Source organism: Marmota flaviventris, chromosome 19 (genome assembly GCF_047511675.1).
Source record: "Marmota flaviventris isolate mMarFla1 chromosome 19, mMarFla1.hap1, whole genome shotgun sequence".
Classification (NCBI taxonomy): domain Eukaryota; kingdom Metazoa; phylum Chordata; class Mammalia; order Rodentia; family Sciuridae; genus Marmota; species Marmota flaviventris.
Window position 1 is genome coordinate 28,773,209 of NC_092516.1, and position 14,015 is coordinate 28,787,223.

The following is a 14,015-nucleotide window of genomic DNA, read 5'->3' on the forward strand; positions in this document are numbered from 1 at the left end:
TCAAGGAAGGGCTAGGGGTGTGTCTAGGGCTAGGTCCTGAGTTTGGACCTCAGCACTGAAAAATAAATAAATAAATAAAAGTGTCAAGGAGATTCGGAGGGAGCACCATTTGGTGATAGCGACAGAGAAGTCTCAGGGCAAACCTTCAGTGCTCTCTCTGGCCAACATTTCATCACACAGTGGGCAGCCTCCAGTGACCTGAAGAAGAGGTACTTGGCCCTCCCTGACCTGCCTCCTGCAGGAGGAGCAGCGGCCACAGCTGCAGCAGGGCGGTCAGGATAGGAGACTGCGGCCCTGCAGTTCTCCCAGGACAGAGCCAGAAGGCAGGAAGGATGAATTTTGCTAAAACGATGCCAACGCTCATGGGCCAGGGACAGGGGTTGATCTGAGGCAGGACCAGTCCTCCCGATTGAAGCTGTGGTTATCTTCCCTTTTAAATGCACCCCCCTCCTCCGCCACATCTGTCCACTCCGGCCTTGTTTAAACAGCTTTAGCTTTTCTCTCTTCTTTCTGTCTGCGTCCACCTGTCTGTCTTTCTGCCTCCTTGTGTCTGTTTCCTTTCGTCATTTTATCTGTCCTCTCATTTCTTCTCCTCTCTCTGTTTCTGTCTCTGCCTCTCTGTGTCTGTCCATCCCTCTTCCTCTCCACCCCTCTCCCTGGGCATGGGCCTCTTTCCCATGCTGCCACCGCCTCTTTACCCCGCTGTGGTTCTGCTGCCATCAGCCGCTTCCTGCATGCTCTCTGGAAGGTTCCTGTTGTGTAAAGAATTGAGGAAAGCTTGGCTGTCAAAGCCTGTGGTTCAAAAAAAAAAAAAAAAAAAAAGCAAACAGAAATGGCTGGGCAAAAGCCCCTTCCCATCCCTGGGACCAGACCCCTCACCCACCACCGTACACTGGCTGCCCATCTGCTGGCTCAGAGGGGGAGTGCAGGAGTGTCACTGTCTTTGCCCCGTCTGCATTCCCAATGCGGAGACCTTCTTTTCTTTTTTTATTATTGCATTCCTGTCCCTGACCACTGAGAAGGTAGGTATCCCGGCTCCGCTGTGCGCTGCCCCCGCTCCATCTCAGATAAGCCCCGCCACTCTGCTTGGTTTGAATGTGGTTTTCTTTCTCTCTCTTTCTCTTAACCTGGCTCTGGTTGGTTTTCTCTTCCTCCCTTTTCTTTATTTGAGTGACTACTCATTTGTAACCTGCACTTTCTCCAAATGAGCTGCAAATCTGTGTTCCCTGGTTTGTCATTTGGTTTTCTTCACTTCCCCTGATGACTTTTCTAGTTCATCTCCTCCTTCTTCCTCTCCAACCCCTCTGCCCACCCCAGGCCCTCCTCCATCTCCCTCTTTCTCATTTTGTTGTCTGAATGCATTTCTGTGTGGTGTAGCATCCAACCGTGTGTCCCTGGACTGCGCGCTGCGGTGGAGCCAATTTGAATTCTGTTGTCTGGAGAGCTTCTAAACCCCTTGCCTTCATCCTTGCCAGCCCCTGGGGGTTTGGTCAGCCCCTGGCCCTCGGGGTCCACCTGGGCAGTAGGCAATGGTGGAGTGGATATGCTGGGCCTCTTGACCTCCGGATCCTGGAGGAGTTTTTTATTGAGGTCAGGCACAAGGAAAGAGCCTGTTTTCCCTGCTCCCCGCCCTGGTCTGGGCCAACTGCACCAGGCTGACCTCTGGCTGGGTGCAGGTCCTTTTCTGGCAGCAGGATGGAACTTGGGGGTAAGAGACACAGGGCTCTGGGGCACCTACAGGCACTAAAATTGACCCTCAATGCTCCATCTCTTAGGTGTGATGGTCTAATAACTGCAGGGGTTGAGCCGGCCAGGAGCAGGTGCAGGACTTTGAGGACCTATTTGACAAAGTCTCCGTGGGGTAGTTTGGAGGATGAAGTGGACTCTTAGCTTCCTTTCCCCTGCCCACTAACCAACTTGGACAGCCCTCCCTCCACTCGCAGCCTCCTTTCAACCTCTGCACTCAGGCAGCTTAATGGTGCCATCAAGTGCAGAATGATCCAAAAGGGACTGTCACTAGGGGGCCAGGATTCCCCCAGGGGTTGGGGCAAAACCAGGCTTAGGTCCTGAGACTTGTGACTCTCTACCCAGTGCTCATCCAGCCACACTGAGGGTACCAGCGTTAGAGGCAGGCATTCAGGGACCCACATTTAGTGGGTTCCTTCCCACCAGGGAGTGTCTACAGAAATGTGGTGTCCCAACCTTGCTGAGCCTCAGGGGGCCTCCAGCTTCAGCTTTGAAAAGAGAAGTCCTGGCTGTTACTCCCCACCCCACGCTTACCCCAGGGCGGGTGCTGGGCACTCACCCACTCAGAACATTCTTGCAGGTCGGGGTGGTGCTGGGAGGGGGACAAAATGGTTGTTCTTCCCAGAGGGAGAACAAAGGCAGCCTCCCAGCCTGACGGGGGCCGGGAGGCTTCACCCTGCGGATGGTCTGATGTGCCCAGGACCCCACAAGAGAGATGTGACCACTGCGAGAGGCAGTAGGGAACAGGCCTAGAGCTTCCCATCCTGTCATTGGCCCTCAGAGTCCCAGGATCAGGGGAGCATACCGTCCCTTTCTACATCCTCCCATGGTCTCTTCCCCTCAAGCTTTTCTTACAGGAGCCAAAGCAAAAATGTCAGCTAGCAAGTGGCAGCAGGGAGCAGGGCCTCTGAGGCAGGCAAGGCCCCTCGGCTGCACTCACTCGCTCAGTTGCTGAGCAAACAGGTGAGGCCCTGCAGGGTGTCTTCACCAGGAGGTGAGCAGGCAGACCTGGGTCTGTGGTCCCTCCCCACCTCAGCCTGGAAGCCTGGCAGAGATCTCTGCCTGTTGAGCAGAAGCTGGAAGTCAGGTGGGCAGCGCCTGCTCATCACAGTGGCCCCAGCCCTGGCACAGAAGGAACTGATGAGCTGCTTTGGAGTCACAGAGGAGTGACCCTGACTCGACCTGGAGGCCAGGAGTGGCTGGGGAGGGGGCAAGAGCACCAGCCAGGCTGCAAAGGAAGGATGGAAAGAAAGGGAAGGAAAGGGAAAGAGAAAGGAAATATTAAGAAGGAGGAAAAAAAAAAAGAAAACAGAGCAGGCTTACTAGAAGTCATTGGGAGGTCTCTGGCCCCCACAGTCCTGTCCAGCTGTGGAGTATGGAATCCCATGGTGTCTGGCCTCTGATCTTCCTTGGAGGGAAGAATGAGACCTAGATGCTGAGGACACTGCTCAGCCTCTGGCAGGATCATGGTGATCCTTTTTTGAGGACTTCTGGAGGAACTGGGTGTGGGGCACACCCCTGGAATCCCAGCCACATGGGAGGCTGAGGCAGGAGGCCAGCCTGAGCAACTTAGCAAGGACCCTGTCTCAAGATAAAAAGGGCTAGGGATGTAGCTCAACGATAAAGTGCCCCTGGGTTCATCCCTAGGCTCCATGCCTGCTATGGGGGGTGGAGGGGCTTCTGGAGGAATGGTGGAGAAGGACCTGAGGGTGGCCTAAGGGTCTTACCCCAGGGAAAGCTCTATGTGTCCCATACCCAGTAGCACCTTCCCATCCTCTACCTACTGGGCCTCTGGGGACACCACCAAGAGGCCCCAGGCTTTCATGCACTGCTCTGAGCCTGTTAATCTGGAAGGGTACCGTGTCTCCCAGTCCCTTTACAGGCCAACCCTGTAAGGACAGAAAAAGACTCCAGTTACCCGCTTTTTACCATTGGGGAACTGAGACCCTCCCCCCACAGTTAGGTCACTTACAAAAAGAATCATAGCAAACTTGGATCACCTTGAACCTAAGATGTCTCAGTTTGCCAATTACTGTCACCTTGGGCTGGGGCAGGCCAGTTGGTTTGGAGCAGAGGAGAGGGATGTCGGGGGAGCCCAGGCTGCAAGACTTACTAGTCAGGAAGCATCCAGCTCAGTCCAGGGGCCTGGCTCAGAGGCTGAGACCCCAGTGGCTGGACAGCACCATGGTTGGGTGGGTGCCTCCAGCCCCTACATGCTCCTCACACCACCATTCACTTCCAGCCCAAGACAGTGGGCAGATGAGAGGGTCCTGCATGTATGTGGGAAGGAACATAATGGCCTTGAGCTTCCTCTCCTTTGGAGCCATGGTTCACATCTGGGTCCTGACTCCTGAGTACTCTGCCCCCTCACCTCAATGCCTCTCTGACCAGAGCAGCAAGCAGAGCTGTTGAAGGAGGGCTCCAGCATCCACCTGGGCGGTGGGTACCTTGAATTGTTTCTGAAGCTCCCCACCTGGTACCCATTCACTTGATGTTCTTTGACCCTCCAGGGCAAAGGACAGAAACTGCAAATTTAAAGATCCTGGAGACGTCTTTCTCATTTGCCTCTTCTCAAGGGAGAAGAATGCTGAAGGAGAGAACCTAGGGCTGGGGCGTGGAGTGGTGAGGCCCGCTGGAGGGAGGATGGGGGCCAAGGCTGAACAACCCACCTCAGCTCTGCCAGCCTACGGTGAGGCCTGAGCAGGGGATCAGGAGGGCCAGGGTTGACAGAGAAGTACCTCGACAGCAGGTCCTATGCACTCTGCCCACCTACGCCTGCCTCTGCTCCAAGTGGGGACACCAGGCTCTCCCAGACAGGTCTTCATGGCCCCATTGACTTTGGGCTGTTGCTCCCACCAGCCATGGCTGGTGTTCTTTGGCTGCTTCAAGCACCAATCACTAGCTGGCTGTGCCTGTTAACCTGTGGGGCTCACATCCTGGCTCTACCTGCCTCTGAGGGCAATTCTTCCTCAGCAAGTGGTATTGAGGCCTTACTAGCTGATAACAACTGGGGTTCAGGTGCTGAGCCAGACACCACTTCGCCCTGGAGGTGCTTGAAGTCAATTTGTTAGTGGTGCCTGGGGAGATGTTGGGGACAGGCCTATAAACAAACAGGTATTGTAAACTCTTACAACTTGAGAGCCCAAGGACAGGAGGAGGGGTCAGTTTCCAGTGAGTTCCGCTCAGGGAGAGGGATGGGGAGGGGGATCCAGGTCACACCGAGAATCCTGGAATACTTGCCCTGGAAGAGACATAGGAAGCAAAAGCCAACCTCCTGATTTTGTGGATGGGGAAATGGAGGCCTAGACTATGACAGTGGACTTGGCCAGGGTCCCTTGGTGAGGTAGTGGCAGGCTCTCAAACCCCTGGTCCTCAACCAGGGCCCTTTTGATGGTACCAGGTGCCCTTTCTGGTTTTCTGTATCCTGATCCTCGTGTCCTAAATCTGCTTTTGGAAAAAAAATTAAAAACCTTTGGCATCTCTACCTGGCAGTCAGCCAAGAGGTGCCCAGTGGCCTGGGGAGCCGGGCGCTACTAGTCCTCCCTCCAGAGGCAGCATGGCCTCTTCTCAGGCCTAGTGTGGGGTGGTTGCGTTTTTCTCTCTCTCTCTCTATCTCTCTTGCATTTTTGTGAATCTAATGATGAACTTATGCTACCACACTTTTCCCTTCTCTTACACACCTTACCTACTAAAGGAGGAAGTGCCACTTTATTGGTAAGTGGACGTTAACCAAGAGGGACTTAAAAATCAGAACTTAAAAAAAAAAAAAAGAAAAGAAAAAAAGAAAAAGAAAAGAGAGAAACAGAAAGACAGTCGGGTGCTACTGACAGCTCCAGAGCTCTCTGCAGGGCCGGAAAACAAAGAAAGAAAAATATTAACAGAAAACTGTCAGGTTCCCCAGGAGATCATTGGTTTTGAGTTTGGTATCTAATGACATTTGTGGATTTTTGGTTTTTTTTTTTTTTTTCTTTCTGTTTTCCTCCCTTTCTTCGGTTCAGTTTTGAGTTCAGTTGTCCCTCCCCGCCCCTCCCCCATCTGTGTGCCGTGTGACCCCCTCCATCTCCTTTGCCCACCCCCTTGCGCTGGGGGGCCTGGCCTGGTGGGCTGGCCCTGGCCCGGCCTCCCGGTGCCGCCCTCTCTCTTCTCTCTGCCGGGAATCGTCCGTCCCATGCGGGATCAATGCCAGCCCCGGTGCCCGTCCTAGAGCCCCCTCCCCTGCAGCCCCACCCCCACCGCTCCGTCCCTCTTGTGTTTTGCATGCCGAGAATCCTGCATGAGCTGCACTGTTAAGGCCAGAAGGTGGACACTCAGAGAGGCAGAGGCAGGGCAGGCGCGGGGAACCGTGTGTGCGATGCTCCGGGACTGGCAGCCCTCGCCCGGGCCCGGTGACAGCCCTCTCTCCTTTTCTCCCCCCACCCCACCCGCCCGCTCTCTCACCCTCGACCTCCCGCTCTCTCGCTGGCTCTGTCCTCTTCGCCTGTCTCTCATTCTTCCTCTCTGCTTCTCTAACTTCCCCCTGGCACTGTCCCTGTCTCTCACCTACCTCTCTCTCTCTGTCTCTGTCTCTTCCTCTCCTCTCCATTCTCCACCTCGCTCCGCTCTGTCTCCCTGGCCGGTCCCTCCCGTCTGGCTCTGTCCGTCGCCCTCTCCGCCCCTCCGTGCCCTCTCTGCCTCTCTCCCCTCAGAAGCCCAGCTCGCCCTCGCCCAGGGCCCGCGACAAGGCAGCGGCCGCGGCACCCACGCCGCCCGCGCGGGGGAAGGAGAGCCCGAGCCCGCGATCCGCGCCGTCGTCGCAGGGCCGCGGAGGCCGCGCGGCGGGCGGGGCGAGGCGGCGGCGGAGGCGGCGGCGGCGGTGCTCGCGGTCCTCGGCGTCCGCACCCCGCCGCAGGGGTCGCCGGCGCGCCCGGCCCGCGCCGCCCCGGGGCTCGTCGCGCTCGCTCAGCCGGGCCCACTCCAGCAGCGACTCGGGCGGTGGCGGCGCCCCGGGCCCCGGGCCCGAGCCGGGCTCCGAGCGAGGCCACAGCGGACACGGGAAACGGTGAGCTCTGGCCCCACCCCACACAGAGCCCCCTCCTCGATGGCCAGCGGTCCCCGAGCTCCCCAACCAGGGCTCCGCGTCCAGCAATCGCCCCCTCACTGAGCGTCCCCCGCCCACGGAGCTGCCCTCTGATGGACGACCCTCCCCAGGGAGCTCTCCCTTCACGGATGGCCCCGCTCCACGGAGCTCCCTGTCCCCCCACTGGTCCAAAACCCCAGGGAACACTGTCCCCCTGCTGAACTCCCCCCACTGACCACCTGATCATCCCTCCCGCCCCAGCCCAAGGAACACCCTCCTGTCCCCTGGACTCACTCATCACTCTCCCCAAACTTACTCAACCTCTGCCCCGCACTGAGTCCTCCCCTCATTACTTAGGACACCCCACCCCCGCCGCCGCTGAACCCCCTCTCTGTGCTGCCTCCAGGGTGAAGGAGCGGCCCGCGCGCGCGCGGCCAGCCAGCACCTCGCCGTCCCCTGACCCGCACGGCAGGCGCGGCGGCCCTGAGGGGAAGAGCTCGTCGCGCAGCCCGGGTGCCCACCCCCGGTCCTGGAGCTCCAGCCGCTCGCCCTCTAAGTCCCGCTCGCGATCCGCGGAGAAGAGGGCCCGCAGCCCCAGTCGCTCGCTGTCGCCCAAGAAAGCCGTCGGCCGGTGAGTGCCCGCCCGCCCCGCAGAGGTCGTGGCCGCGACCCAGGTCGCTGGCTGCAGGGGGCCCCGCCTGAGGAGCCGGGCCTTCGGTCCCGTCGCTCACCTCGGGCCGGCCCCGCAGGGACAAAGACGGAGAGGGCCGCACGAGGCATGCAGAGGCCGAGGCCGCCCGCGGCCGGCGCCGCTCGCGCAGCTACTCGCCCATCCGCAAGCGGCGCCGCGACTCGCCCAGCTTCATGGAGCCACGGCGCATCACCAGGTACGGAGGGGCTGGGGGGCGTGGGCGCAGGGCTAGGGCCACTGACCCGAGTCAGTGACCGGTGACCTTGGAGATGAGGTTTCATCAGCCCAGCCTGGGGACCTTCTCCAATGGCCAACTAGAGCCTGGCGCGGGGCGGGGAAGGGGCCACAGCGGCAGAAGCGGAAGAGGACTCAGTGAAGGGAAAGGGCTCACCCAGGAGAGAAGGGAAAGGGCTGGGCTGGAGGGGCTGGGGTGCTGGGGATCAGACAGGTGGAGGAGCCTCCTTAGAAGGAAAGGTCCCAGCCGGGGCCTGAAGGCCCATGGAGGGGAGAGAGCTCTGTACTTGGGTCTGAGTGGGCGCCTCAGCAGGCATGAATCTCCGCTCTGGAAGGTCCAGCCATCTCTCTGGAGCCCGTTCTTCCCTCCCCACACCCGCCTCCGCGCAATAATGTCTCCTTTTCTCCTTCATCTCAAGGTCCAGTGTGCTGAGTGGCCTGTGGCCAGCCTGGGGGCCCGGTGGACCCCTCTCCACAGGCTGCCGGGGAGATGTCATGTGAGCTGGTCTGCTCCGGTCAGCTGTCTGTCTGTCTGCCTCTTCTTTTCTCACTAACATCCCAAGCCCTAGGGAACTGGAGGAGGAGGCACAGCAGTGTGGTCTCTGGGGCAGCTGTGGAGGAACCCCGTGCAGCCAGGAAGGCTGTGCCCAGGGTGTGGCTGGTTAAGCCAAAGCCATAGTCAGAGCTCCTCTGCTAGGACCAGAGGGGTCTGGGCCTGGGTCTCCAGGTGACATTATGGCTTGTCTTTGTTAAAGTCACCTTTAAGCCTTGGATTGGCCTGGCATGAGTGGAGAATTACTGAAGAAGTTCTGAACCCAGTTCTGAACCCAGTTCTGTCACTGTCTTGCTGGGCAACCTTGGGAGATTGGTGTGCCTCTATGGGTCTCCACTGTCATGTGTGTACAGTAAGCAGGGCTCCTTAAGCATCATTTCAACTCCAACAGGGTCGGATTCTCACACTTATTCTTCCTAGTCCTGAGGGAGGAGAAGGCATTACCTCCTTCCCTACCCCATAGCTAGAGGCCAGACTGCTAAGCTTGGGACACCCAGAGGGCTCACACATACCACCCACAGCTGGAAGTCCTGAGACACCTGAAAGCCTCCACCCCTGCCACCTGGCACCCACTTCAGCCCTCTCCAGGCTGCCTCCTCCTCCCCACTGACACCTGTTTTCTTCCTCAGAATTAACCCTGCGATGGGACACTAGCCCTCTTAACCCTCTCTCTTCTTTCCTCTGGGTCACAGCCTCTCGTGCCTTCAAACTAACTCCGGGCCAGCGGGAGGTAGCTGAGTGAAGAGTGGGCGCAGTAGGACTGGGCCAGGCCTTGAGCACCGCAGCAGCAGCCAGGGTGTCCTTGTTCCCTTTGAGTTACCTGAACAGCCCAAATTCTTGTTTCCATGGGGTACAGAGAAGCAGGGTTGGTCATATTCACAAAGAAGCCATGCTGGGCGGGGCTCGGCAGCACAGTGCTTGCCTAGCATGTGAAAGCTGCATCCCCAGCACCACGCATGTGCACAGCTGCACACACATCATACACATGTCTCTCTCTCTCTCTCTCTCTCTCTCTCTCTCTCTCTCTCTCACACACACACACACACACACACACACATACACACACACGACACTACTTAGCGCTGTTCAAAGTTTCATTCAAAGCTGGGTGCAGGCCAGACGTGGTGGCGCACGCCTATAATCCCAGGACTTGGGAGGCTAAGGCAGGAGGATCCCAAGTTCAAAGCCAGCCTCAGCAAATTAATGAGACCCTGTCTCAAACTACAAATTTTAAAAAGGGCTGGGGATGTGGCTGGGAGCACTGCTGGGCTCCATCCCCAGTACCCCTCAAAAAATGTTTCATTCATTCCACAAACATTTATTAGCACATCTCAGATCATGCAGAAACCTGGCTCCTTTCCTGGTGGACAGGTGAGAAAGACCAAAATGATCGACAGGGCAAGTGATTCAAATTCTATTTGGAGGGGGTGGACATCTCTGAGGCCAGGGCTCAGGGGACACTGAGGCAGGAAGCCCTGGTCACTGCTAGATGGGGCTCAGGACCTGAGTGAGAGCCCAGAGGGCAGAGAGCTCTGCCCTGGCTGACCTGTAATGCTCTTTTCCCCCTGGCAGTGCCCGGAAGCGTCCTATCCCCTACTACCGGCCCAGCCCCTCCTCCTCCTCCAGCTGCCTGAGCAGTGACTACTCAAGCAGGAGTCCCAGCCGCAGCCCCAGCCCAGGCCACAGCCACGGAAGCTACAGCAGTCGCAGTCGCGGGACCCGCAGCCGCACACGCAGCCCCTCCCGGACCCCCAGTCCCAGCTACCAAAGCCGGAGCAGCTCTGAGAGTGGGGGTTTCTGAGCCCAGAGAGACCCAGCTTGGGGTCCCCTGGCACAGGGAGAGGCCAGGCCCCAGGACCTGGAGGGGGTGCAACCCCCACCGCAACAAAGAAGTCCCGGGGCCAGCACGTGGGCAGATGGGACCAGGGAAGACCGTGAGGGCCGGTGCCCTGCCCGTAGGAGGGGCCAGATTGTGCTGCTCAGAAAGGGTGCCCAGCCCGCCTCCTGCCCACCTTCATGTCCAGGGAACAAAGAGCCGTTTCGAACACAGGGATCACCCTGTCCCCTTCCTGCTTGATGCCAGCTCACCAGGCTGGGAACCACTGCCAGAGAATGGCATGAGTTCACAGTCTGCTGTGTCACCTCACCTCCGTTCGTAGGCCCAGGCACACCTTGGAGAGGGCCAGACCTCCTCTCCCTACTCCCCAGGGCCCTCCTCTCCTCTCTCTCTCTCACTGGGCAGATGAGGAGGTATCCAGCAAGCTGGGTCTAAGCTAGACAGAAGGAAGAATGGCCTAACTCTTGGTGCACCACCATCCAGGCTGGGGAGAAGGACCCTGGCTGAGGGCTGGTGGCTGGTCCCACAGCCTCCCCCAACCTCTCCTCTGGCCCAGGAGGGCCCAGACTGGGCAGCCCGCAAAGCCCCAGCCTCAGGTCCCATGTCTCCAGGCCAGGCTCTTCCCTCCATCCCCATCCCAGCCCTGGGCCAAGGTCATACCAGCCAGGCCTTCCATGTGACAAGAGGTGGGGGTGGAAGACCACATCTTCATCTGACCCTGAGGTCAGAGAGTGTCAGGTCAGGGGATGGAAGACGACAAAGGCTAAAGATGGCACAGGGACTTGTGACCATGGGCAAAACAGTGCAGTCGGGTGACAGAGCTGGCCACAGGGAGCTGGAAGGGATTGGAGATGGGTCAACGGCATCGGGCCCCACCAAGAGAAGGGCAGCATGTGCCAGTCTGGGACACGACTAGATGACAGCCCAGGGTTACAGGCATAGGGAAATGTGTATGGTGCCCTCAGGGCCTGTGCCCTCGGGGCCTGCCCAGGGAATCGCCTCCTCCCAGGCTTTGTTGGGACAGGCCAGCCAAGGCTCCCCAGGGAGGGGGTAGTGCAGCCCTTGGAAGGGAGGCCAGGATCTAGGCCCAGGGCCTTGCCCTGGCACCGATGGGGACGCAGGCCCCCAGTCCTATTCTGCAGCTCCCAGCCCCCTCCTCCTGGGGCCCTCAGGGATCTCACAAAGTCTTCCTTGGCCCAAGAGGGCAGATGCCCTGGGCGCTGATGGGGGGAGGGGTCTGGGGTCTGGTCCGGGTTCCCCCCTCTCTATTCCTCCTCCCTCTTACTCCGCGGTGCGGATAAAAATTGGACTCTAATAATAAACACTCAGTGCCCGGATGGCACGTGGTGAGAGCAGGCCTCTGTGAGTGTGGGCATCTGGGCAGACTGGGGAGGGCAGGGAGGCCTGGGGTCATTCCCTGCCATGCGGACTGAGATCAGACTCCTCAGTACTCCAGAGAGAAGAACTGACGCCCAAGATGCAGGGACGAGCATATGTATCCACTGCCTCTGAGCAAGTCCACAGAGCCCTCCTGAGGCTCAAGCGGGAGGAAATTGGACATAAGAAGCCAGACGCGGTGGCACACACCTATAATTCCAGTGGCTCAGGAGGCTGAGGCAGGAGGATCTTGAGCTCAAGGCCAGCCTTAGCCACTTAACGAGGCCCTAAGCAACTCAGCGAGATCCTATCTCAAAATAAAATATAAAAATGGGCTGGGGATGTGGCTCAGTGGTTAAGCGCCCCAGTGCCAAAAAAGAATGAAATTGGACACAAGGAGAACAAGTGCATGGGCACAGAGCAGAGGGAAGAGGCTTGGAGGACCCTCATCGCATGGCAGAGCGTTCTGGAGGCTGAAGCAGCACTAGGGTGTGAAGCCTGCCCCCTGCACTTCCTGCTAAGTGACACACAGGCCTGAGATGAAGCCAAAATGCAATATTACATTGGCAGTCCTCAGCACAGTGGCAGGAAGAGAGTTCAAAAGATGGCCACTACCGGGCAACACTGGCCTGGCCTAGCATCAGAGGAGGGCCTGGAAGAGGGGTTCAATGTAATAGATTTCTTTTTTTGAACCCAGGGGCACTCTACCTCTGAACTATATCCCCAGCCCTTTTTATTTATTTTAAGACAAGTTCTCACTAAATTGCTGAGGTTGGCCTGGAGCTTGTGATCCTCCTGCCTCAGCCTCCCAAATTGCTGGGATTGCAGGGGTGCACCCCCAAGCCCGTTTTAATTTTTTAAAATAACTAATCCCATTGTATTTCTTTCATATAGATCCATACAGATTCTCCTTCCCCTGCCCTTCTCCTGTCCTGCTCCTCCTCTTCCCTCATTTTTCATTTTCTCCTTCTCCTGCCTCTTTTCTCTCTCTGAGTGGTAATTTTATTTTATTTATTTATTTTTTGAACCAAGCATCCTCTGAGACTCTGTTGGAGGCTGAGAGCCCATCCCCCAGAAGGAAGTGCGCATGCCCACTTTGGCACCTTACATCAATCTCTCAGACACTCTGAAGCCCTACAGGTGCCCCAGGTTAAGAACCCTTGTCCTCCTCTGCTGATGTGGCCACAGCTAGGACACTGCATGACCCCACCCCTTTCCAGTTTCTCTTCCCCCAAACTGGAAGGGGCACCTGACACAGCTAGTGACAAGCGGCTGTGTTTCATACCAGAAAGATGTTCAGAGAAGCCCTGGTGATCTCTTTAACCCTCTATACAAGTTCAGCAAGATGGCCTTGAATAAAGGGTGGGAGCTGCACACGGCTGTGCTCTGCAGATCCCGCCTCCTGGTGGCGAGGGCAGGAAGTACACCCAACGAATGGCATAAAATTCAACTTGTTGAGCCTGGTGTGGGGCCTGGGGCTCTGCTGCTCCTATTCCCAATACCCATCCCAGTCTTTGGTATTCCATATCCACAGCCAAGCAGCCCCAGATGATGCGACTGCTACCTTTCTGTACCACTTGCCCCTTCATTGGCCAGCCATCCTATATCTCTTTCTGGCCCACTCCAATCGTGTGTGTGTGTGTGTGTGTGTGTGTGTATATATATATATATATATATATACATACACATTTTTTTTCCCATACTGGGAATTGAACCCAGGGGTGTTCCAGTATTCCACCCTCAAGCTACATCCCTGGCCTCTTTTTACTCTTTTTTTAAAAATATTTTATTATTTATTAATGGACCTTTTATTTGTTTGTTTATATGCAGTGCTGAGAATTGAACCCAGTGCCTCACTCATGCAAGGCAAGAGCTCTACCACTGAGCTACAACCCCAGGTCTAAGTTGCTGAGGTTAGCCTCAAACATTCAATCCTCCTGCCTCAGCCTCCCAAATCACTTGGATTATAAGTGATTTGGCCTTCCCACTATTTCTGAAATGCATCACTGGCCATTCATGTGCTGAACACAATTCCTGGTGCTGAGGACACAGTACTGAATGAATCAAACAGGACTCCCTGCCTTGAGGACCCTGCATGCTGTGATCACATCCACCAGCTTGCAGGCCTTGGAAAGCCTTCCAAATGACTCCACCTGGACTTTGCTGTCCCCCACCTTGTGTCCCCTCATTGCCCTGGGCTCCAGTACACCTCAGTCCAGTGACTCCCAGTCATGCCCTCTCCATCTCCACAGACAGGTGGACTCAGGGTGTGAGGCCCCTCCTAGCAGCCTCCTACCCCATGGAGCCATTTTGATCCCCAGCTGTAGTGGCTCCAGATTCTTCTAGGAACCTCTTCTTAGGGTCCCAGACTCTTATCCCAGTTATTCGTGGACATGCCTCTCTTCCCAACTCTCTGAGCTTCTGGAGACCAGGTCATGTCTTCTTGGTCTCTGTGTCCCCCATACAGGCACTTTTGAAGTGCTTCTTGAATGAGCCAATGAGTCAATGAGGGAATCAAAGG

The 14,015-nt window shown here is 57.1% G+C and overlaps 1 protein-coding gene across 1 annotated transcript in view; it reads left to right on the forward strand.

The window, feature by feature from the left end:
- Positions 1–11,469, forward strand: part of Srrm3 (serine/arginine repetitive matrix 3) — a 32,804-nt gene extending 21,335 nt beyond the window's left edge. Inside the window, exons 11-14 of the mRNA XM_027952977.2 lie at positions 6,432–6,784; positions 7,209–7,433; positions 7,552–7,689; positions 9,853–11,469. Coding sequence (XP_027808778.2) covers positions 6,432–6,784; positions 7,209–7,433; positions 7,552–7,689; positions 9,853–10,081 — 945 coding nt within the window. The 3' untranslated portion in view covers positions 10,082–11,469. The remainder of the gene's footprint in view (positions 1–6,431; positions 6,785–7,208; positions 7,434–7,551; positions 7,690–9,852) is intronic.
- The last annotated feature ends 2,546 nt before the right edge of the window (positions 11,470–14,015 follow it).